Consider the following 24527-nt stretch of genomic DNA (forward strand, 5'->3'; position numbering starts at 1 on the left):
CAGCTCATGGGGCTGTAGGTCCAGACTCTATATAGCATTCCTTACTCAGCTCATGGGGCTGTAGGTCCAGCTCATGGGGCTGTAGGTCCAGACTCTATACAACATTCATTACTCAGCTCATGGGGCTGTAGGTCTAGACTCTATATAGCATTCCTTACTCAGCTCATGGGGCTGTAGGTCCAGACTCTATATAGCATTCCTTACTCAGCTCATGGGGCTGTAGGTCCAGACTCTATATAGCATTCCTTACTCAGCTCATGGGGCTGTAGGTCCAGACTCTATATAGCATTCCTTACTCAGCTCATGGGGCTGTAGGTCCAGACTCTATATAGCATTCCTTACTCAGCTCATGGGGCTGTAGGTCCAGACTCTATATATCATTCCTTACTCAGCTCATGGGGCTGTAGGTCCAGACTCTATATAGCATTCCTTACTCAGCTCATGGGAGATTGTGGAATAGTTGTCTGGCTACACAAGACTACACGTACTCTGACAGGTCAAGTCATTTCCTGTTTCCTGTCCCGAACAGGAACTCAGAGTTTCTACCTGGAGCACACGGACGACATCCTGTGTCTGACCGTCAATCAGCACCCCAAATACCAGAACGTCATCGCCACGGGGCAGATAGGTGAGAAACACTGGCCCCTAGTGGTCACTGATACACATTACACCCTCATTATAAACGGGACAGGTAGGAGAGAAACACTGGCCTCTACTGGTCACTGATACACATTACACCCTCATTATAAACAGGACAGGTAGGTGAGACACTGCTGGCCCCTAGTGGTCACTGATACACATTACACCCTCATTATAAACAGAAACACTGACCCCTACTGATGCTTCCATCATACAGTCTGGAGCAACAGAAGCTCTGATCACGAGTAAAATATAAATGCTTCCGTCGTACAGTCTGGAGCGACGGAAGCTCTGATCATGAGTCAAATATAAATGCTTCCGTCATACAGTCTGGAGCAACAGAAGCTCTGATCATGAGTAAAATATAAATGCTTCCGTCATACAGTCTGGAGCAACGGAAGCTCTGATCATGAGTAAAATATAAATGCTTCCGTCGTACAGTCTGGAGCAACGGAAGCTCTGATCATGAGTAAAATATAAATGCTTCCGTCATACAGTCTGGAGCAACGGAAGCTCTGATTACGAGTCAAATATAAAGCAGAAGTGGAGCCTCCGCCCTACTTCTGTTTCCTCTTTACCGTCACGTAAATGTATCCTGATATAAATAGAAATCATCTCAGCTACGCGTGACTAGGATCAAACGTAGACGTGCTTTTAATCCATGCATTGCTTGATTTGTTTATTCATTAGGTTTATTTATTTATTTTTTCATTTATTTATTAGGTGTATTAAGTTTAATTAAAGGTTTCATCATATGAAGCATTTTAACATTTTACAACTCAATGCAACACAACACATTAACACAACACAACACATTAACACAACACAACACACAACACAACACACAACACACAATTTACAATTTACAATTTAGGCATTTAGCAGACGCTCTTAATCCAGAGCGATTTACATTAAGCAAGAACAAAAAAGCATGGGAATACATCACGTAAGCTAAGAACGTAACAGTGGAATATCTATATAATGAAACTATACATATAAACTATACATATATACTATACTATGCTATACATATGTACTATGATGTGCTATGCTACAACACACAACACAACACACAACACAACACACAACACAACACACAACACCACACAACACACAACACACAACACACAACACAACACACAACACACAACACACACCACACCACACACCACACAACACACAACACCACACACCACACCACACCACACCACACAACACACACCACACAACACCACACACCACACAACACACAACACACAACACACCACACAACACACAACACACAACACACAACACACCACACACCACACAACACACAACACACCACACACCACACACCACAACACACAACACCACACAACACACAACACACAACACACCACACAACACACAACACACCACACACCACACAACACACCACACACCACACACCACACCACACAACACAAAACACACCACACAACACAACACAACACAACATTTTGTGTCCATTCATTGCTTTTCATATTTTGTGTTCTTTGCTTCTCCATCGTGTCATTCATCACCTGGCCACCAGGGGAGCACTCTGACCTGCCAGGTGAGTCCACAGTAGAACATAATGTTATATTATATATAGAACAGTAGAACATAATAATTAAGCAGGATCTATTAAATTAAATTAAACTAACGTTATTCATCATGTTTTATGTAGATTCGGAGCTGGGTGGTGAGTATAGTTTATGCCCTCTACTACCACTAGGGGGTGAGAATATACTTCTCATCTATAGTCTAGTTTAGTATAGTTTATGCCCTCTACTACCACTAGGGGGTGAGTATATACTTCTCATCTATAGTCTATAGTTTAATATAGTTTATACCCCCTAGTCTAGAAGGACCGCTACGCTGCGTTCCCATTGGTTCTCAGTATGCTGCGTCCCCATTGGTTCCCAGTACGCTGCGTCCCCATTGGCTCCCCTCCAAATTGAGCTTTGAGTGGAACCCGAGTGGAACAGTAAGAGAGTGACGACACTATCGTTGAATCACATTGTAACAATGGAATGAGGAAGTGCTCATTCTATCTCAATGGGATAGTTCCAATGTTTGGAACTATAGCTCATAGCACCCCACTTTGTCTCAATGGGATAGTTCTAATGTTTGGAACTATAGCTCATAGCACCCCACTTTGTCTCAATGGGATAGTTCTAATGTTTGGAACTATAGTCTATAGCACCCCTCTTTGTCTCAATGGGATAGTTCTAATGTTTGGAACTATAGTCCATAGCACCCCGCTTTGTCTCAATGGGATAGTTCCAATGTGTGGAACTATAGCCCATAGGCACCCCGCTTTGTCTCAATGGGATAGTTCCAATGTGTGGAACTATAGCCCATAGCACCCCGCTTTGTCTCAATGGGATAGTTCTAATGTTTGGAACTATAGTCCATAGCACTTTGTCTCAATGGGATAGTTCTAATGTTTGGAACTATAGTCCATAGCACCCCGCTTTGTCTCAATGGGATAGTTCTAATGTTTGGAACGATAGCCCATAGCACCCCGCTTTGTCTCAATGGGATAGTTCCAATGTTTAGAACTATAGCCCGTAGCACCCCGCTTTGTCTCAATGGGATAGTTCCAATGTTTAGAACTATAGCCCGTAGCACTTTGTCTCAATGGGATAGTTCTAATGTTTGGAACTATAGCCCACAGCACCCCACTTTGTCTCAATGGGATAGTTAAATTTTTTGGAACTATAGCCCATAGCACCCTGCTTTGTCTCAATTGGATAGTTCTAATGTTTGGAACTATAGCCCATAGCACCCCGCTTTGTCTCAATGGGATAGTTCCAATGTTTAGAACTATAGCCCGTAGCACCCCACTTTGTCTCAATGGGATAGTTCTAATGTTTGGAACTATAGCCCATAGGCACCCCGCTTTGTATCAATGGGATAGTTCCAATGTGTGGAACTATAGCCCATAGGCACCCCGCTTTGCGGCGAGATCAAAGCGTGTCGCCACTCTCTTACTATTCCACTCGGGTAGGAACTAGGAAGTAACAACGTGGGATCCCAGTGCTACGTGTTATTGTTTACTATGACGTGAAATTATCCACTCAAGTTTGTGCACGTACACTAACAGCTGGACATAGCAACAAAAAAAAACGTAGCCGCCGGGGATCATGGGAAGTCGAGTCATGATCCAATCCAGGGAAAAATAATGCTTGTCTCCTCTCCTCCCCTCCCCTCCCCTCCACCTCCCCTCCCCTCCCCTCCCCTCCCCTCCCCTCCCCTCCCCTCCCCTCCAGGTCTGGCTCCATCCATCCATGTGTGGGATGCTATGAGTAAGCAGACCCTGTCCATCCTGAGGTGTTGTCACGCTAAGGGCGTCGGCTACGTTAACTTCAGCGCCACGGGCAAACTGCTGCTGTCTGTGGGCGTGGAGGCAGAGCACAGCATCACCGTGTGGCGCTGGCAGGAAGGTAGGCATCACATCACATGTTAAACCACAGCACCACCGTGTGGCGATGACAGGGAGGTACACATCCTGTTTCACATTTTGTGTGTGTACTGTGCGTGTGTGAGGTGCGTGCGTGCGTGCGTGCGTGCGTGCGTGTCAACAGGTGTGAAGGTGACCAGTAAAGGGTCCCACACAGAGAAGATCTTCGTGGTAGAGTTCCGTCCAGACTCAGTATTTAATGTGTCAACAGGTGTGAAGGTGACCAGTAAAGGGTCTCACACAGAGAGGATCTTCGTGGTAGAGTTCCGCCCAGACTCAGTATTTAATGTGTCAACAGGTGTGAAGGTGACCAGTAAAGGGTCTCACACAGAGAGGATCTTCGTGGTAGAGTTCCGTCCAGACTCCGACACGCAGTTCGTTTCCGTCGGGATCAAACACATCAAGTTCTGGACGCTGGTGGGCGGAGCCCTGATGTACAAGAAGGGCGTGATTGGCTCGGTGGAGGACGGGCGCATGCAGACCATGCTGTCGGTGGCCTTCGGAGCCGTGAGTAGGATTATATTAACCCATTTAGACCTGAGTTAAAAACATTCACTTTCACGCAGATTTGCGCCACATTTTTACGATTGTTACGCTTTTTTAGCGCGGCACCGAGTGCCGCGCTATGTAGATCTGCTATTTTTCAATAGCTAAAGTATAACATAATGCTTTAAAACACCAAAAGGGGTTCCGGCCCAAAATGGGTTAATTCTTTCGCTGCCCACTAGGTGGCAGCAGTGTTGTTTATTTTGACAGCAAAACGCTGTGAGCATGCAACCAAGTGTAAAATTACTTATACTGGATCTCTTGTCCACTCGTCCCTTCTGTTGATGAAATTGTCAGTCTTAGTTTTAGTCATCATAGCTTACTTTTCATTTAGTTTTCGTCCGTGAATAAATTTAGTCGACAAACATTTTTTTTGTCATAGTTTTAGTTGACGAAATCAACACTGGGTGGCAGCATCAGCTAAGCCTTGCTATCCATTGACTTCCCACTCTACGATCCTTCCCACTCTACGATCCTTCCGTTTCATTCCCACTCTACGATCCTTCCCACTCTACGATCCTTCCGTTTCATTCCCACTGTACGATCCTTCCCACTCTACGATCCTTCCCACTCTACGATCCTTCCCACTCTACGATCCTTCCGTTTCATTCCCACTGTACGATCCTTCCCACTCGACGATCCTTCCCACTCTACGATCCTTCCCACTCTACGATCCTTCCGTTTCATTCCCACTGTACGATCCTTTCCACTCTACGATCCTTCCCACTCTACGATCCTTCCCACTGTACGATCCTTCCCACTGTACGATCCTTCCGTTTCATTTCCGGGTTATCAGTGAGGAGGGGCTGTTGTTGTTAGCAGTGATCATTAGCATTAGCTCAGTGAGGAGGGGCTGCTGTTGTTGTTAGCAGTGAAGTTAGCATTAGCTCAATGAGGAGGGACTGTTGTTGTTAGCAGTGAAGCTAGCATTAGCTCAATGAGGAGGGACTGTTGTTGTTAGCAGTGAAGCTAGCATTAGCTCAGTGAGGAGGGGCTGTTGTTGTTAGCAGTGAAGTTAGCATTAGCTCAATGAGGAGGGACTGTTGTTGTTAGCAGTGAAGCTAGCATTAGCTCAATGAGGAGGGACTGTTGTTGTTAGCAGTGAAGTTAGCATTAGCTCAATGAGGAGGGACTGTTGTTGTTAGCAGTGAAGTTAGCATTAGCTCAATGAGGAGGGACTGTTGTTGTTAGCAGTGAAGTTAGCATTAGCTCAATGAGGAGGGACTGTTGTTGTTAGCAGTGAAGTTAGCATTAGCTCAATGAGGAGGGACTGTTGTTGTTAGCAGTGAAGTTAGCATTAGCTCAATGAGGAGGGACTGTTGTTGTTAGCAGTGAAGTTAGCATTAGCTCAATGAGGAGGGGCTGTTGTTGTTAGCAGTGAAGCTAGCATTAGCTCAATGAGGAGGGGCTGTTGTTGTTAGCAGTGAAGCTAGCATTAGCTCAATGAGGAGGGACTGTTGTTGTTAGCAGTGAAGCTAGCTTTAGCTCAATGAGGAGGGGCTGTTGTTGTTAGCAGTGAAGCTAGCATTAGCTCAGTGAGGAGGGGCTGTTGTTGTTAGCAGTGAAGCTAGCATTAGCTCAATGAGGAGGGACTGTTGTTGTTAGCAGTGAAGTTAGCATTAGCTCAATGAGGAGGGACTGTTGTTGTTAGCAGTGAAGTTAGCATTAGCTCAATGAGGAGGGACTGTTGTTGTTAGCAGTGAAGTTAGCATTAGCTCAGTGAGGAGGGGCTGTTGTTGTTAGCAGTGTAGCTAGCATTAGCTCAGTGAGGAGGGACTGTTGTTGTTAGCAGTGTAGTTAGCATTAGCTCAGTGAGGAGGGACTGTTGTTGTTAGCAGTGTAGTTAGCATTAGCTCAGTGAGGAGGGACTGTTGTTGTTAGCAGTGAAGCTAGCATTAGCTCAGTGAGGAGGGGCTGTTGTTGTTAGCAGTGAAGCTAGCATTAGCTCAGTGAGGAGGGGCTGTTGTTGTTAGCAGTGAAGCTAGCATTAGCTCAGTGAGGAGGGGCTGTTGTTGTTAGCAGTGAAGCTAGCATTAGCTCAGTGAGGAGGGGCTGTTGTTGTTAGCAGTGAAGCTAGCATTAGCTCAGTGAGGAGGGACTGTTGTTGTTAGCAGTGAAGCTAGCATTAGCTCAGTGAGGAGGGGCTGTTGTTGTTGTTAGCAGTGTAGCTAGCATTAGCTCAGTGAGGAGGGGCTGTTGTTGTTAGCAGTGTAGTTAGCATTAGCTCAGTGAGGAGGGACTGTTGTTGTTAGCAGTGAAGCTAGCATTAGCTCAATGAGGAGGGGCTGTTGTTGTTAGCAGTGAAGTTAGCATTAGCTCAGTGAGGAGGGACTGTTGTTGTTAGCAGTGAAGCTAGCATTAGCTCAGTGAGGAGGGGCTGTTGTTGTTAGCAGTGTAGCTAGCATTAGCTCAGTGAGGAGGGGCTGTTGTTGTTAGCAGTGAAGTTAGCATTAGCTCAATGAGGAGGGACTGTTGTTGTTAGCAGTGAAGTTAGCATTAGCTCAGTGAGGAGGGGCTGTTGTTGTTAGCAGTGAAGTTAGCATTAGCTCAATGAGGAGGGACTGTTGTTGTTAGCAGTGAAGTTAGCATTAGCTCAGTGAGGAGGGGCTGTTGTTGTTAGCAGTGAAGCTAGCATTAGCTCAGTGAGGAGGGGCTGTTGTTGTTAGCAGTGAAGCTAGCATTAGCTCAGTGAGGAGGGACTGTTGTTGTTAGCAGTGAAGTTAGCATTAGCTCAATGAGGAGGGGCTGTTGTTGTTAGCAGTGAAGCTAGCATTAGCTCAGTGAGGAGGGACTGTTGTTGTTAGCAGTGAAGCTAGCATTAGCTCAGTGAGGAGGGGCTGTTGTTGTTAGCAGTGAAGTTAGCATTAGCTCAATGAGGAGGGGCTGTTGTTGTTAGCAGTGAAGCTAGCATTAGCTCAGTGAGGAGGGACTGTTGTTGTTAGCAGTGAAGTTAGCATTAGCTCAGTGAGGAGGGGCTGTTGTTGTTAGCAGTGAAGCTAGCATTAGCTCAGTGAGGAGGGGCTGTTGTTGTTGTTAGCAGTGAAGTTAGCATTAGCTCAGTGAGGAGGGGCTGTTGTTGTTAGCAGTGAAGCTAGCATTAGCTCAGTGAGGAGGGACTGTTGTTGTTAGCAGTGAAGCTAGCATTAGCTCAGTGAGGAGGGGCTGCTGTTGTTGTTAGCAGTGAAGCTAGCATTAGCTCAGTGAGGAGGGACTGTTGTTGTTAGCAGTGAAGCTAGCATTAGCTCAGTGAGGAGGGGCTGTTGTTGTTAGCAGTGAAGCTAGCATTAGCTCAGTGAGGAGGGACTGTTGTTGTTAGCAGTGAAGCTAGCATTAGCTCAGTGAGGAGGGGCTGTTGTTGTTAGCAGTGAAGTTAGCATTAGCTCAATGAGGAGGGACTGTTGTTGTTAGCAGTGAAGCTAGCATTAGCTCAGTGAGGAGGGACTGTTGTTGTTAGCAGTGAAGCTAGCATTAGCTCAGTGAGGAGGGGCTGCTGTTGTTGTTAGCAGTGAAGCTAGCATTAGCTCAGTGAGGAGGGGCTGTTGTTGTTAGCAGTGAAGCTAGCATTAGCTCAATGAGGAGGGACTGTTGTTGTTAGCAGTGAAGTTAGCATTAGCTCAGTGAGGAGGGGCTGTTGTTGTTAGCAGTGAAGCTAGCATTAGCTCAGTGAGGAGGGACTGTTGTTGTTAGCAGTGAAGTTAGCATTAGCTCAATGAGGAGGGGCTGTTGTTGTTAGCAGTGAAGCTAGCATTAGCTCAGTGAGGAGGGACTGTTGTTGTTAGCAGTGAAGCTAGCATTAGCTCAGTGAGGAGGGGCTGTTGTTGTTAGCAGTGAAGCTAGCATTAGCTCAGTGAGGAGGGACTGTTGTTGTTAGCAGTGAAGTTAGCATTAGCTCAATGAGGAGGGGCTGTTGTTGTTAGCAGTGAAGCTAGCATTAGCTCAGTGAGGAGGGACTGTTGTTGTTAGCAGTGAAGTTAGCATTAGCTCAGTGAGGAGGGGCTGTTGTTGTTAGCAGTGAAGCTAGCATTAGCTCAGTGAGGAGGGGCTGTTGTTGTTGTTAGCAGTGAAGTTAGCATTAGCTCAGTGAGGAGGGGCTGTTGTTGTTAGCAGTGAAGTTAGCATTAGCTCAGTGAGGAGGGACTGTTGTTGTTAGCAGTGTAGCTAGCATTAGCTCAGTGAGGAGGGACTGTTGTTGTTAGCAGTGAAGCTAGCATTAGCTCAGTGAGGAGGGGCTGTTGTTGTTAGCAGTGAAGTTAGCATTAGCTCAGTGAGGAGGGGCTGTTGTTGTTGTTAGCAGTGAAGTTAGCATTAGCTCAGTGAGGAGGGACTGTTGTTGTTAGCAGTGAAGCTAGCATTAGCTCAGTGAGGAGGGACTGTTGTTGTTAGCAGTGAAGCTAGCATTAGCTCAGTGAGGAGGGGCTGTTGTTGTTAGCAGTGAAGTTAGCATTAGCTCAGTGAGGAGGGACTGTTGTTGTTAGCAGTGAAGTTAGCATTAGCTCAGTGAGGAGGGACTGTTGTTGTTAGCAGTGAAGCTAGCATTAGCTCAATGAGGAGGGGCTGTTGTTGTTAGCAGTGAAGTTAGCATTAGCTCAGTGAGGAGGGGCTGTTGTTGTTAGCAGTGAAGCTAGCATTAGCTCAGTGAGGAGGGGCTGTTGTTGTTAGCAGTGAAGCTAGCATTAGCTCAATGAGGAGGGACTGTTGTTGTTAGCAGTGAAGCTAGCATTAGCTCAGTGAGGAGGGGCTGTTGTTGTTAGCAGTGAAGTTAGCATTAGCTCAATGAGGAGGGACTGTTGTTGTTAGCAGTGAAGCTAGCATTAGCTCAATGAGGAGGGGCTGTTGTTGTTAGCAGTGAAGTTAGCATTAGCTCAATGAGGAGGGACTGTTGTTGTTAGCAGTGAAGTTAGCATTAGCTCAGTGAGGAGGGGCTGTTGTTGTTAGCAGTGAAGCTAGCATTAGCTCAGTGAGGAGGGACTGTTGTTGTTAGCAGTGAAGCTAGCATTAGCTCAGTGAGGAGGGGCTGCTGTTGTTGTTAGCAGTGAAGCTAGCATTAGCTCAGTGAGGAGGGGCTGCTGTTGTTGTTAGCAGTGAAGCTAGCATTAGCTCAGTGAGGAGGGGCTGTTGTTGTTAGCAGTGAAGTTAGCATTAGCTCAATGAGGAGGGACTGTTGTTGTTAGCAGTGAAGCTAGCATTAGCTCAATGAGGAGGGGCTGTTGTTGTTAGCAGTGAAGCTAGCATTAGCTCAATGAGGAGGGACTGTTGTTGTTAGCAGTGAAGCTAGCATTAGCTCAGTGAGGAGGGGCTGTTGTTGTTAGCAGTGAAGCTAGCATTAGCTCAGTGAGGAGGGGCTGTTGTTGTTAGCAGTGAAGTTAGCATTAGCTCAATGAGGAGGGGCTGTTGTTGTTAGCAGTGAAGCTAGCATTAGCTCAGTGAGGAGGGGCTGTTGTTGTTAGCAGTGAAGCTAGCATTAGCTCAATGAGGAGGGACTGTTGTTGTTAGCAGTGAAGCTAGCATTAGCTCAGTGAGGAGGGGCTGTTGTTGTTAGCAGTGAAGTTAGCATTAGCTCAATGAGGAGGGACTGTTGTTGTTAGCAGTGAAGCTAGCATTAGCTCAATGAGGAGGGGCTGTTGTTGTTAGCAGTGAAGTTAGCATTAGCTCAATGAGGAGGGACTGTTGTTGTTAGCAGTGAAGTTAGCATTAGCTCAGTGAGGAGGGGCTGTTGTTGTTAGCAGTGAAGCTAGCATTAGCTCAGTGAGGAGGGGCTGCTGTTGTTGTTAGCAGTGAAGCTAGCATTAGCTCAATGAGGAGGGGCTGTTGTTGTTAGCAGTGAAGTTAGCATTAGCTCAGTGAGGAGGGACTGTTGTTGTTAGCAGTGAAGCTAGCATTAGCTCAGTGAGGAGGGGCTGTTGTTGTTAGCAGTGAAGCTAGCATTAGCTCAGTGAGGAGGGGCTGTTGTTGTTAGCAGTGAAGCTAGCATTAGCTCAGTGAGGAGGGGCTGTTGTTGTTGTTAGCAGTGAAGCTAGCATTAGCTCAGTGAGGAGGGGCTGCTGTTGTTGTTAGCAGTGAAGCTAGCTTTAGCTCAATGAGGAGGGGCTGTTGTTGTTAGCAGTGAAGCTAGCATTAGCTCAATGAGGAGGGGCTGTTGTTGTTAGCAGTGAAGTTAGCATTAGCTCAGTGAGGAGGGGCTGTTGTTGTTAGCAGTGAAGCTAGCATTAGCTCAGTGAGGAGGGGCTGTTGTTGTTAGCAGTGAAGCTAGCATTAGCTCAATGAGGAGGGACTGTTGTTGTTAGCAGTGTAGCTAGCATTAGCTCAGTGAGGAGGGGCTGTTGTTGTTAGCAGTGAAGCTAGCATTAGCTCAGTGAGGAGGGGCTGTTGTTGTTAGCAGTGAAGCTAGCATTAGCTCAGTGAGGAGGGGCTGTTGTTGTTAGCAGTGAAGCTAGCATTAGCTCAGACCGTTTAGCCCTTGTCAGAAACGGTTACATGTCCGCAGCGATGCGAGACAAAGTCACAAATGAAATGTGATCGTTGGGATGCGCGACGGCTCACCACGGACAGACGGCTCACCACGGACAGGATGATCGTTGGGATGCACGACGGCTCACCACGGACAGCGCTCCAAGCTTTAGAGGCAGGGCTCTTTACAGGGCTTTGAACATCCTGTCATACTGGCTTGGCCTTTCCTTTTTTAGCGATCCTAGACCGGGTTGCGCAACCGCGCCCCTCAAACATCTGTATAGCTGTATATAGGAGGGGCTAGCGCCCCTCAAACATGTACAATGAAACCATACAAACTATACACTTTCTACAGTCATAGATGATTAAGAATATTCAATCTCTTCCTGCCTGCCTGCCTGTCTGCCTGCCTGTCAGAACAACCTGACGTTCACAGGAGCGGTGAACGGAGATGTTTACGTGTGGAGAGAACACTTCCTGGTCCGAGTGGTGGCGAAGGCTCACAGCGGGCCGGTGTTCACCATGTACACCACGCTGAGAGACGGGCTGATCGTTACGGGGGGGAAGGAACGACCGTAAGTATTACTGTTATCAAATTAACTGTTGTCAAATTAACTGTTGTCAAATTATATCTATCTCCCTGCTCTTAATGTTTTATGTTGGTGCTTAATCGCGCCGAGCAGGGAGAAAATCCAACAGAGCCGAACGTCAAGTCAAATATCAAATATTTAACTCTGAGAGTGTACAAATGTACACTTGTACGCTCTTAATGTGTGTGTGTGTGCGTGTGTGTGCGTGTGCGTGTGTGTGTGTGTGTGTGCGTGCGTTAGGACCAAGGAGGGCGGGGCGGTGAAGCTGTGGGATCAGGAGATGAAACGATGCAGAGCGTTCCAGCTGGAGACCGGTCAGCCTGTGGAGAACGTCCGCTCTGTCTGCAGAGGAAAGGTACACTTTTAACCCATTTTGGGCGGGAACCCCTTTTGGTGTTTTAAAGCATTATGTTATACTTTAGCTGTTGAAAAATAGCAGATCTGAAAACTCATAGTGTGGCACTCGGTGCCCACGAGCTTGTAGGTCTGCTATTTTTGAAAATCTGTGAAAATATGCCTCAAATCTTTGAATATATATTATATATATTGAACATTTAACTAAAATCTTTGTTTCTGGGGGGGGGGGGGGGGGGGGGTCCCTCGAACAACATATTTTCAGATAGGAGGCGGAGGCATATTACATCTAATGACAGAACAAACATTGTTAATGGCATTTAATGTTTGTGTTGGAGACAAAACAAACAATAAACTGTATGTGCGTGTGTGTGCGTGCGCCCGCGCGTGCGTGCGTGTGTGTGTGTGCGTTCAGGGTAAGATCCTGGTGGGCACTAAGGACGGGGAGGTCATCGAGATGGGAGAGAAGAACGCAGCGTCCAACACGTTGGTGACCGGTCACACCAGGGGTCACATCTGGGGTCTCTCGGCCCACCCTCACAAAGACGTCTGCATCTCTGCTAGCGACGACGCCACCGTACGCATCTGGGACCTCGCTGATAAGGTGAGATCAGATTCTAAAAAATGTCTTCTACATCCTGACAGTTTTCTGAAAAAGCTATGTTTCTATGTCAGTCGTTCTTCGATTTTTCAAAAATAGCAGACCTACAAGCTCGTAGCGCGGCACTCGGTGGCGCGCTATGAGCTTGTAGATCTGCTATTTTTCAATAGCTAAAGCATAACATAATGCTAACACCAAAAGGGGTTCCCGCCCAAAATGGGTTAAATCTCCGCTGTCGGGAGAAAACCTCATAACTCCAAAATGTTCATTTAATTTTCAGGAAATGAAGAAAACCGTATATATATATTTTTTATACTTTATATTTTTATTTTTTGTGAACACCACGGTGTGGTCATACAGATACAGATACAGCAAACAAAACAAAACACAACATAAAGACAAATATAACGAAAAACAATGACATAGCGAGAAAAGTAAAAATATAAATAAATAATAAATAAATAGATACGATACGATAGTATAAAAAAACAGGGACATAGCAGAACCTAACATAGCAGAACCTAACATAGCATACCATACCTATCAATATACACATACCATACCTATCAATATACACATACAGGGACATAGCAGAACCTAACATAGCATACCATACCTATCAATATACACAGAACCTAACATAGCATACCATACCTATCAATATACACATACAACCTAACATAGCATACCATACCTATCAATATACACAGAACCTAACATAGCATACCATACCTATCAATATACACATACAAAGAACCTAACATAGAACCTAACATAGCATACCATACCTATCAATATACACATACAATACAATACAAACAGGGACATAGCAGAACCTAACATAGCATACCATACCTATCAATATACACATACAAAGGAACCTAACATAGCATACCATACCTATCAATATACACACCATACCTATCAATATACACATAGCAGAACCTAACATAGCATACCATACCTATCAATATACACAGAACCTAACATAGCATACCATACCTATCAATATACACATACAGCAGAACCTAACATAGCATACCATACCTATCAATATACACATACAAAGAACCTAACATAGCATACCATACCTATCAATATACACATACAGGGACATAGCAGAACCTAACATAGCATACCATACCTATCAATATACACATACAGCAGAACCTAACATAGCATACCATACCTATCAATATACACATACAAAGAACCTAACATAGCATACCATACCTATCAATATACACATACAGGGACATAGCAGAACCTAACATAGCATACCATACCTATCAATATACACATACAGGGACATAGCAGAACCTAACATAGCATACCATACCTATCAATATACACATACAACCTAACATAGCATACCATACCTATCAATATACACATACAACCTAACATAGCATACCATACCTATCAATATACACATACAACCTAACATAGCATACCATACCTATCAATATACACTCTGGGACATAGCAGAACCTAACATAGCATACCATACCTATCAATATACACATACAACCTAACATAGCATACCATACCTATCAATATACACTCTGGGACATAGCAGAACCTAACATAGCATACCATACCTATCAATATACACTCTGGGACATAGCAGAACCTAACATAGCATACCATACCTATCAATATACACAGAACCTAACATAGCATACCATACCTATCAATATACACATACAGCAGAACCTAACATAGCATACCATACCTATCAATATACACATACAGCAGAACCTAACATAGCATACCATACCTATCAATATACACATACAAAGAACCTAACATAGCATACCATACCTATCAATATACACATACAGGGACATAGCAGAACCTAACATAGCATACCATACCTATCAATATACACATACAAAGAACCTAACATAGCATACCATACCTATCAATATACACATACAGGGACATAGCAGAACCTAACATAGCATACCATACCTATCAATATACACATACAACCTAACATAGCATACCATACCTATCAATATACACATACAAAGGAAACAAAAACAGGGACATAGCAGAACCTAACATAGCATACCATACCTATCAATATACACATACAAAGGAAACATAGCATACCATACCTATCAATATACACATACAAAGGAAACAGAACCTAACATAGCATACCATACCTATCAATATACATACCATACCATACCATACCTATCAATATACATACCATACCATACCTATCAATATACACATACAAAGGAAACCATACCTATCAATATACACATAGAGAACCTAACATAGCATACCATACCTATCAATATACACATACAACCTAACATAGCATACCATACCTATCAATATACACATACAAAGGAAACAACTAACATAGCATACCATACCTATCAATATACACATACAAAGGAAACAACTAACATAGCATACCATACCTATCAATATACACATACAGAACCTAACATAGCATACCATACCTATCAATATACACATACAGAACCTAACATAGCATACCATACCTATCAATATACACATACAGAACCTAACATAGCATACCATACCTATCAATATACACATACAAAGGAAACCTAACATAGCATACCATACCTATCAATATACACATACAAAGGACCTAACATAGCATACCATACCTATCAATATACACATACAAAGGAAACCTAACATAGCATACCATACCTATCAATATACACATACAAAGGAAACCTAACATAGCATACCATACCTATCAATATACACATACAAAGGAAACAAAAACCCTGTGGGCCTTATGCATAATATATTATACTATATTATATTATATTATATTATATTATATTATATTGTATTGTATTGTATTGTATTGTATTGTATTGTATTGTATTGTATTGTATTGTATTGTATTGTATTGTATTGTGTTGTGTTGTAGAAACTATTGAACAAGGTGTCTCTGGGACATCCTGCTAAGTGTTATTATATTATATTGTATTGTATTGTGTTGTAGAAACTATTGAACAAGGTGTCTCTGGGACATCCTGCTAAGTGTTATTATATTATATTGTATTGTATTGTGTTGTAGAAACTATTGAACAAGGTGTCTCTGGGACATCCTGCTAAGTGTTATTATATTGTATTGTATTGTGTTGTAGAAACTATTGAACAAGGTGTCTCTGGGACATCCTGCTAAGTGTTATTATATTACATTGTATTGTATTGTATTGTGTTGTAGAAACTATTGAACAAGGTGTTTCTGGGACATCCTGCTAAGTGTTATTGTATTATATTATATTGTATTGTATTGTATTGTGTTGTGTTGTGTTGTGTTGTGTTGTGTTGTGTTGTAGAAACTATTGAACAAGGTGTCTCTGGGACATCCTGCTAAGTGTTATTGTATTGTGTTATATTATATTATATTATATTGTATTGTATTGTAGAAACTATTGAACAAGGTGTCTCTGGGACATCCTGCTAAGTGTTATTATATTGTATTGTATTGTGTTGTAGAAACTATTGAACAAGGTGTCTCTGGGACATCCTGCTAAGTGTTATTATATTGTATTGTATTGTATTGTGTTGTGTTGTGTTGTGTTGTGTTGTGTTGTGTTGTGTTGTGTTGTGTTGTGTTGTGTTGTAGAAACTATTGAACAAGGTGTCTCTGGGACATCCTGCTAAGTGTTATTATATTATATTATATTATATTATATTATATTATATTATATTATATTATATTATATTATATTGTGTTGTGTTGTGTTGTGTTGTGTTGTGTTGTGTTGTGTTGTAGAAACTATTGAACAAGGTGTCTCTGGGACATCCTGCTAAGTGTTATTATATTATATTATATTATATTGTATTGTATTGTATTGTGTTGTGTTGTAGAAACTATTGAACAAGGTGTCTCTGGGACATCCTGCTAAGTGTTATTATATTGTATTGTATTGTGTTGTAGAAACTATTGAACAAGGTGTCTCTGGGACATCCTGCTAAGTGTTATTATATTATATTATATTGTATTGTATTGTGTTGTAGAAACTATTGAACAAGGTGTCTCTGGGACATCCTGCTAAGTGTTATTATATTATATTATATTATATTGTATTGTATTGTATTGTAGAAACTATTGAACAAGGTGTCTCTGGGACATCCTGCTAAGTGTTATTATATTGTATTGTATTGTGTTGTAGAAACTATTGAACAAGGTGTCTCTGGGACATCCTGCTAAGTGTTATTATATTGTATTGTATTGTGTTGTGTTGTAGAAACTATTGAACAAGGTGTCTCTGGGACATCCTGCTAAGTGTTATTATATTATATTGTATTGTGTTGTGTTGTAGAAACTATTGAACAAGGTGTCTCTGGGACATCCTGCTAAGTGTTATTATATTGTATTGTATTGTGTTGTGTTGTAGAAACTATTGAACAAGGTGTCTCTGGGACATCCTGCTAAGTGTTATTATATTATATTGTATTGTGTTGTGTTGTAGAAACTATTGAACAAGGTGTCTCTGGGACATCCTGCTAAGTGTTATTATATTGTGTTATATTATATTATATTGTATTGTGTTGTCATTGTGTTGTAGAAACTATTGAACAAGGTGTCTCTGGGACATCCTGCTAAGTGTTATTATATTGTGTTATATTATATTATATTGTATTGTGTTGTCATTGTGTTGTAGAAACTATTGAACAAGGTGTCTCTGGGACATCCTGCTAAGTGCACCAGCTACAGTCCAAACGGGGAGATGGTTTCCATCGGTATGGAGAACGGAGAGTTCATCGTCCTGCTGGTCAACTCTCTGAGCGTCTGGGGCAAGAAGAGGGACCGCAGCGTCTGCATCCAGGACATACGGTACGGTTCACCTTTCACCTTTACCCTTTGACCTTTCACCTTTACCCTGAGCGTCTGGGGCAAGAAGAGAGACCGCAGCGTCTGCATCCAGGACATAGCTTGTAGATCTGCTTTTTTTCAATAGCTAAACTATAACATAATGCTTAAAACACCAAACGGGGTTCCCGCCCAGAATGGGTTAATTTAACTTGGACTCTGTCTCGGAGCCTCTGTCTCTCTGACTCTGTCTCGGAGCAAGGGTCTCTGTCTCGGAGGGACTCGGGATTTCACTTGATGTTAATGGGTGGACCAACGTTGATTCATTTAGTTCAAGGTTAATGGGTGGACCAACATTGATTAATTTAGTCCCAGGTTAATGGGTGGACCAACGTTGATTCATTTAGTCCCAGGTTAATGGGTGGACCAACATTGATTAATTTAGTCCCAGGTTAATGGGTGGACCAACATTGATTAATTTAGTCCCAGGGTTAATGGGTGGACCAACATTGATTAATTTAGTCCCAGGTTAATGGGTGGACCAACGTTGATTCATTTTGTCCCAGGTTAATGGGTGGACCAGCGTTGATTCATTTAGTCCCAGGTTAATGGGTGGACCAACATTGATTAATTTAGTCCCAGGTTAATGGGTGGACCAACGTTGATTAATTTAGTCCCAGGTTAATGGGTGGACCAACATTGATTCATTTAGTCCCAGGTTAATGTGTGGAAAACGTTGATTAATTTAGTCCCAGGTTAATGGGTGGACCAACATTGATTCATTTAGTCCCAGGTTAATGGGTGGACCAACGTTGATTCATTTAGTCCCAGGTTAATGGGTGGACCAACATTGATTAATTTAGTTCCAGGTTAATGGGTGGACCAACGTTGATTAATTTAGTCCCAGGTTAATGGGTGGACCAACGTTGATTAATTTAGTTCCAGGTTAATGGGTGGACCAACGTTTCCAGCTCAATTTATTTATACATTTTTTCACCAATTCCCATGATATGAGCCCCGCCATATATACAGTTTATACACTGTATATATTTTTTGTATTCTTTCATCTTGAAATCGTAAAGACGAGAACCTCAAATATATCCATATATTGTTTTACCATCAACATGCTTCTGTGTGTGTGTGGGTGTGCGTGCGTGCGTGTGGGTGCGTGCGTGCGTGCGTGCGTGCGTGCGTGCGTGCGTGCGTGGGGTGCGTGCGTGCGTGCGTGCGTGCGTGCGTGCGTGGGGTGCGTGCGTGCATGCGTGCAACAGGTTCAGCCCAGACAACCACCTCCTGGCCGTGGGCTCGGTAGAAGGCTGCGTTGACCTCTATGACCTCAGCCTGGGTCCGTCTCTCAACAGGGTCGGGTACTGTAAGGACCTGCCTGGGTTCGTCCTGCAGGTGGACTTCTCTGCAGACAGCAAGTTCATCCAGGTGTGGACAATGATGTACTGTTTAACCCATTCTGGGCGGGAACCCCTTTTGGTGTTTTAAACATTATGTTATAATTTAGCTATTGAAAAATAGCAGATCTACAAGCTCATAGCGCGCCACCGAGTGGCGCGCTACGAGCTTGTAGGTCTGCTATTTTTTTTAAATCGTGAAAACGTGGCACAAATCTTTGAATATATATTCTTTCAGAGCGAACGTTTTTAACTCAAATCTTTGCTTCTGAGGGATCCCTAGAACAACATATTTTCAGATGGGGTCGGCGGCCAAATACATAACATTTTTGGGGTCCTTGACATGAAATATTATTAGGTTTTTCAGAAAACTGTCATGATTTGGAAGACATTTTGTGTACGGATATAACTAAACTTTGCTGTTTCATAGCTTTGCTTAATTACTGATTCAAACCCTCCGCAAAGGGGTTATAACAAACAGGTCTGGTAACTGTGATTTAACACACACCAGTTGTAACATTTATATTACTCAAACATACATAGCCTCGACGTTGCAATAATGCCCGTAAACAATCACTTGATTTTGGCCATTTTATTACTATTATCTCATAACACACTCACACACGTACAAACATACTTCTACTAAACTTGTGTACAGTATAAAGCCTTATTTGCCTTGTCTGGCCCGTGTTTGGATCTAGTACAATAGCAGCATTGATCATTACAAAGGAGTCAGAGACTGTGGCGTTTAGGTAATAACTGCAAACACAAGAGAAACACAAGATACATACTATTAATTCACAGATATAGCGACTGCATAGATGCATCATTTATGACTGAATTTAGAGCATTTAACGAACATATAACACATTAAAAGGACTTACTTAAACGCGTCATCCCGTTCGTTACATTGTTCTTAAAGAATGAATGAACACCTCCTATCCTGTGTATAGCTCGCTCCTTCCTCTGTCACCCGACACTTCCTACCCCCACACCATGTAGTATGACCTCGCATTCCTGGTATATAGCATTGGTATAACACATTTACCCCCCAATTAGCTGTATTAATATCTACATCCCTGAGACATACTGTAATTGGTTGATAAGAGGATCTCTGTTCTTATATAACACAGAGTATTTACTGTATAGGCAGTGAGCTTCATAATAGCACCAAACATCTATACATAAATGACACAACATGAAGTTACAAATATAAGCTGGGCCGGCACTTAATATTATAATGATCCCACTCACGGAATAAACTCGACACCTCCCACTTTTAGGCTACGGTTTAAAATAAACCCAGTAGGCTAAATAGATTCCCCACAATCATTTGCAAACAAAAACATTCAAACAAAAATAAAAAATAAGTATATCAATCATGCTTCTAATTGATGAACGCCTCCGGATGGCACTCACCAGCTGAACTTATGAAATAATAAACCTAGTTTACTTTCATGCACTGAATTAATTTTGATCTCAATCTGACTGTAGGAGGTAGGCACCACCGCTTTGCTCCTTACTGAGTGACAAGTATGCCCCATCACCCAGCTGCCTCAAGTAAATACCCACTGACTAGTCTTACTCGCGCAGCATGCATATGGAAGAGTTCGTTAGGGTATTTCTCAAGAGGACTTTCTAGTCTAATTTACTGATCTTCAACCGGGATTAGGACTACCAGCCGCCGCACATCACGATGGAGGATGACGGATGGCCATGCCACCACGTCTTTCACCACCTGCGACCAACTGATGGGCAGACTTGGACATGTCCGCACCTTTACGTCCCTGACGACACCCTGGTTATCTGGATTCACCTCCACGACACGACCCATCCGGAATCGACCTCGTAGAGCATTCTGGTCCGCGACCCACACCAGGTCGCCGACGGCCACATTCCGTGCTGGAACGTGCCATTTCTCTCGGATGAAGAGATGAGGGCCCGCCAGCTGGCTCCACCGCTTCCAGAACTTGTCCACCTCGCGCTGGACCGCCCGAAGACGACTGTACGGGTAGCTAGGGAAGTCAAAGCCCAGGATGTCTCCCCTGGGCCCTGCCCGCCCCAACAGCAGAGAGTTGGGAGTGATGATGTCCACGGAATCCTCGTCGACTTGAGTTCTGGCTCCGATGGGTCTTTCGTTGGCCAGGTTAGCAGCAAGGTAGAGTAGAGTCTGGAACTCCAACGCCGACAGATCATCGGTGTCGCCGACGCTGCTCAACGCCCTTTTCAGAACATGGACGGCAGCTTCGGCCGCCCCGTTCCGATGCGGTGAGTCCGCTGGGCTAAACTCCCATGCCCAGTCGGTCCCTGCAACTGCTGCTCTTTGCTGGATCTGCTCCTTGTCAATGTCCCCTAGGAACTTGTATAGATCCTCCAATGCTGGTCTCGCGCCAACAAAGTTCGTACCCTGATCAGACCACAACTTTTTTGGATGGCCTCTCAGAGCAGTGAATCGCTGGTAGGTCTGCAGAAAGCCTTCTGTAGACAAGTCCTCAACTAGGTCTGCGTGGACAGCCCGTGAGGCCATGCAACTGAAGACCACGCCCCAGACTTTTCTCTTAATGCGTCGCTTCACAGTGCCCCTGACAGTGTAAGGACCGAACAAATCCAGCGTTGTGTACTCGAACGGAGCTGCTGGACTTGTGCGCACTGTAGGAAGATTAGCCATCACTTGACTGGATAGCTTAGCCCCCCGTTTGCGACAAAACAGGCAAGAGTCGATCACCTTACGTGCGACCCTTGGCCCCTGAACCACCCAGGCTTTCTTCCTGACTCGCAGGAGTGTCCCAGCCACGCCCTCGTGGTTTGCACGATGGGCCTCCTCACACAGTAGTGTGCTGAGTCGTGCCTCGTAAGGAATGATGGGCACGCCCTGGCTTTCTTGGTCAACGGTCTGAACCCGGCCTCGGCATAGCAAGAGACCTGTCTTGTCGTTCTTACTAACTACAAGACGGTTTAGTGTCGTTGTCGGGAAAGAAATTCCCTCTTGGGCGGCAAGGCACAGCTCCTTAAATGCTGTGTCCCGCTCTCCGACAGAGAGCACCGCCCCCCACTGTACACGACTGCCGGACTTGAATAAGCCTCCGTGGCCGTGCAACACTCTGCGGACGTAGCCAACTGCCCCGCAGAGTTTTGACAGTGTGCTGCATCTAGCCAAGTCCATTTGGTTCACAAGGCCTGACCCCCACAGCTGTTCAGTTTCGTCATTAGATGCTGCCACAGAACCCCCATCACTGACTGGTGAAGGACCCCTGCTGACCGCTGGAGACCCCCCATTGTCTGGTGAAGATCTGCCACTGACTGGTGAGGACCCGCCACTGTCTGGCAGTGGCGCGGACCCCTGGTTCTTAGTTTGGGATCTAGTAACAGCAGCAGAGAATGCTTTCATTTTGAACACTTTTCTCTGCAATGTACTCACGATTTCCCGCGTTGAAGCAGCCACCTCAGCAGCAGACTTCATAGGCCATTGGTCGACTGGTCTGGCTAGGAACTCTGGTCCCTTTTGCCACAGGGAATCACTGTCTAATTGCTCAGGAGAACCCCCCCTCGTGACTAGATCAGCTACATTTTCCACCCCGGGAACCCACCACCAGTCAGTCACAGGCCCCGCCTTCTGGATTTCCCCAACCCTATTAGCGAAGAACGTTTGGAACCCATAACTGTCCCTTTGAATGGCACCCAGCACTGTCTGGCTGTCGACAAAGTGATACCACTTCTCGATTGTCAGCCTGCTATGCTTCAGCACGTACCCTTTCAGTCGTGCGGCAAAGACAGCACCGCAGATTTCAGCTTTCACTGCATCGCCCTTTTGGTCTAGAGGAGCCAACTTGGCTTTTGACTCCACCAGACGAGTCTCCACCCCGCTAGCAGTTTCCCACCGCAGGTAGAGCACCGCTCCGTAGGACTCTGAGCTCCCGTCGGAGAAGGTGATGCCCCAGGGCTCCCCCACCCATCCGGGCGGAGTGATACACCTGGGGAACGTGATCGCACTCAGCTTTGCGTATTCCCCAAAAAGTTCAACCGCTTTCACGCGGAGATCGCTAGACAACGGTTGATCCCAAGTGTCTTTGGTCAATGACCCCGCCTCTTGGAACGCCCTCCTGACTAGAATAACGCCTTTCTGTTTCAGAGGCGTCACAAGGCCAATGGGATCATACAGCCCCGCTACTTGACTCAGCAACATACGCCGAGTCAGAGGATTTGGCGTTTTCTCCGCCACCTCCTCCAGAGCAAGGTTTTCCTCGCTTCGCACTTTTTTCTTTCTGGCGGAAAAGTTTATGGCAACCATGATGAAGAGGCTGTCCTCCTTCACATGGTAACCAACCCCCAGAGCCTTATTGTCCTCCTCTCTCATCTGATTCGGAAACAACATAGTCTCTGGTTTCATTTCTCCATCTCCTTCCCTCCCACTTTGGCCTGACCGTACCCAGGGCTTTAGGTGAAACCCCCCGGTAGCCAGAAGAGCTAGTTTTAACCCCCGCCAGTACCTTCTCCAGCCTCTGGGGGCAGTTGTGAGATAGAAAAATGTCGTCTACGTAAGCGTTCTCCACGATTACGTCCCTCTCGTCAACCATGTGGGTGAACTGAGGTAGATACGCTGTCTCGCGCATCGCTATTTGAGCTATGCTACCCGCTGGACGGTCTCCCATATTGACCCGTACAACTGCATAGTCTTCAATCTTGCTGTCAACTGAGTCTCTCCATAGGAACCGGTGCAAATGTACCTCCCGCTCTTCTAGCCAAACGGAGTGGTACATTTTGCTTACGTCGCCGATGGCGGCGTGTTCCCCTTCCCTGAAACGCAGCAACACTGCTCGGATCGGGTTCAAAACATCGGGCCCCTTTAGCAGGATACTGTTCAAACTCACGCCCCGGAATTCTTGACTACTGTCCCAGACTATCCTAACTGCCGTGGAAACTGAGTGTGGGTTCGGTGCCATAAGATGGTTGATCCACCAAACAGCCCCGTCCCACATGTCCATGGCAGCTTTAGACAGCTTGACAGCAGCACCTCTTTTGAGCATCTCATGCACCTGGCTAGCATAGGCCTGGTACCACACGGGATCTCGCCTGAGACGTTTCTCAGACTTTAAGAACGTGGCCTCAACCGCCGCCCTATTATTCGGTAAAGTAGACGGGTCCTCTTTCCAAGGATAGCTCGCGTCCCAATGCGACTCATCGCTGTGAGCGTCGCTTGTCTTAAAAGTCAGGCCCCTCTTGACAATCTCCATTTCTCTCTCGTCAGCGAGAGACATCTCTTTTCCACCAGGGGTGCATTTTCCACAACGACAACCCCCACACAGGGGATCGCATGCCGCCCCAATACTGTCCCAACGCCACCAAGACAGTGCCGCGCTGGTGTCAGTATGGCAAGTAGTAGCCTTAATTTCAACGGCTCCACCTCTCATTGAAAGAGCAAAATGGGTTGACGCCCACTGTCCTGTGATCATTTCACTGGCGTCGAATAGAGACGGATGACATCCGCTAACCGTCTTACCCAAAATCCCCGACCAAAGTACCAAATCTCCACATCTAGCCAACCGCTGTGGGGCTAAACGACCCTCACGCGCACTGATAAGTATTTCCACTTCCAGTGGACGTCGCAACTCCTCCGGATCGGTGCCCGGAAAAAGATCTGCAATGCGCCTAG

The 24527-nt window shown here is 44.9% G+C and overlaps 1 protein-coding gene across 1 annotated transcript in view; it reads left to right on the plus strand.

Moving 5' to 3' along the window:
• eml6 (EMAP like 6) overlaps positions 1–24527 on the plus strand; it is a gene marked incomplete at its 5' end in the record, with an annotated part of 90217 nt that overhangs the window by 49657 nt on the left and 16033 nt on the right. The window contains 8 exons of the mRNA XM_079499293.1: positions 530–628; positions 3918–4091; positions 4407–4615; positions 11519–11676; positions 11932–12046; positions 12461–12649; positions 17326–17498; positions 18746–18908. Coding sequence (XP_079355419.1) covers positions 530–628; positions 3918–4091; positions 4407–4615; positions 11519–11676; positions 11932–12046; positions 12461–12649; positions 17326–17498; positions 18746–18908 — 1280 coding nt within the window. The remainder of the gene's footprint in view (positions 1–529; positions 629–3917; positions 4092–4406; positions 4616–11518; positions 11677–11931; positions 12047–12460; positions 12650–17325; positions 17499–18745; positions 18909–24527) is intronic.

Source organism: Electrona antarctica (assembly GCF_951216825.1).
Source record: "Electrona antarctica genome assembly, chromosome: 4".
NCBI lineage: Eukaryota > Metazoa > Chordata > Actinopteri > Myctophiformes > Myctophidae > Electrona > Electrona antarctica.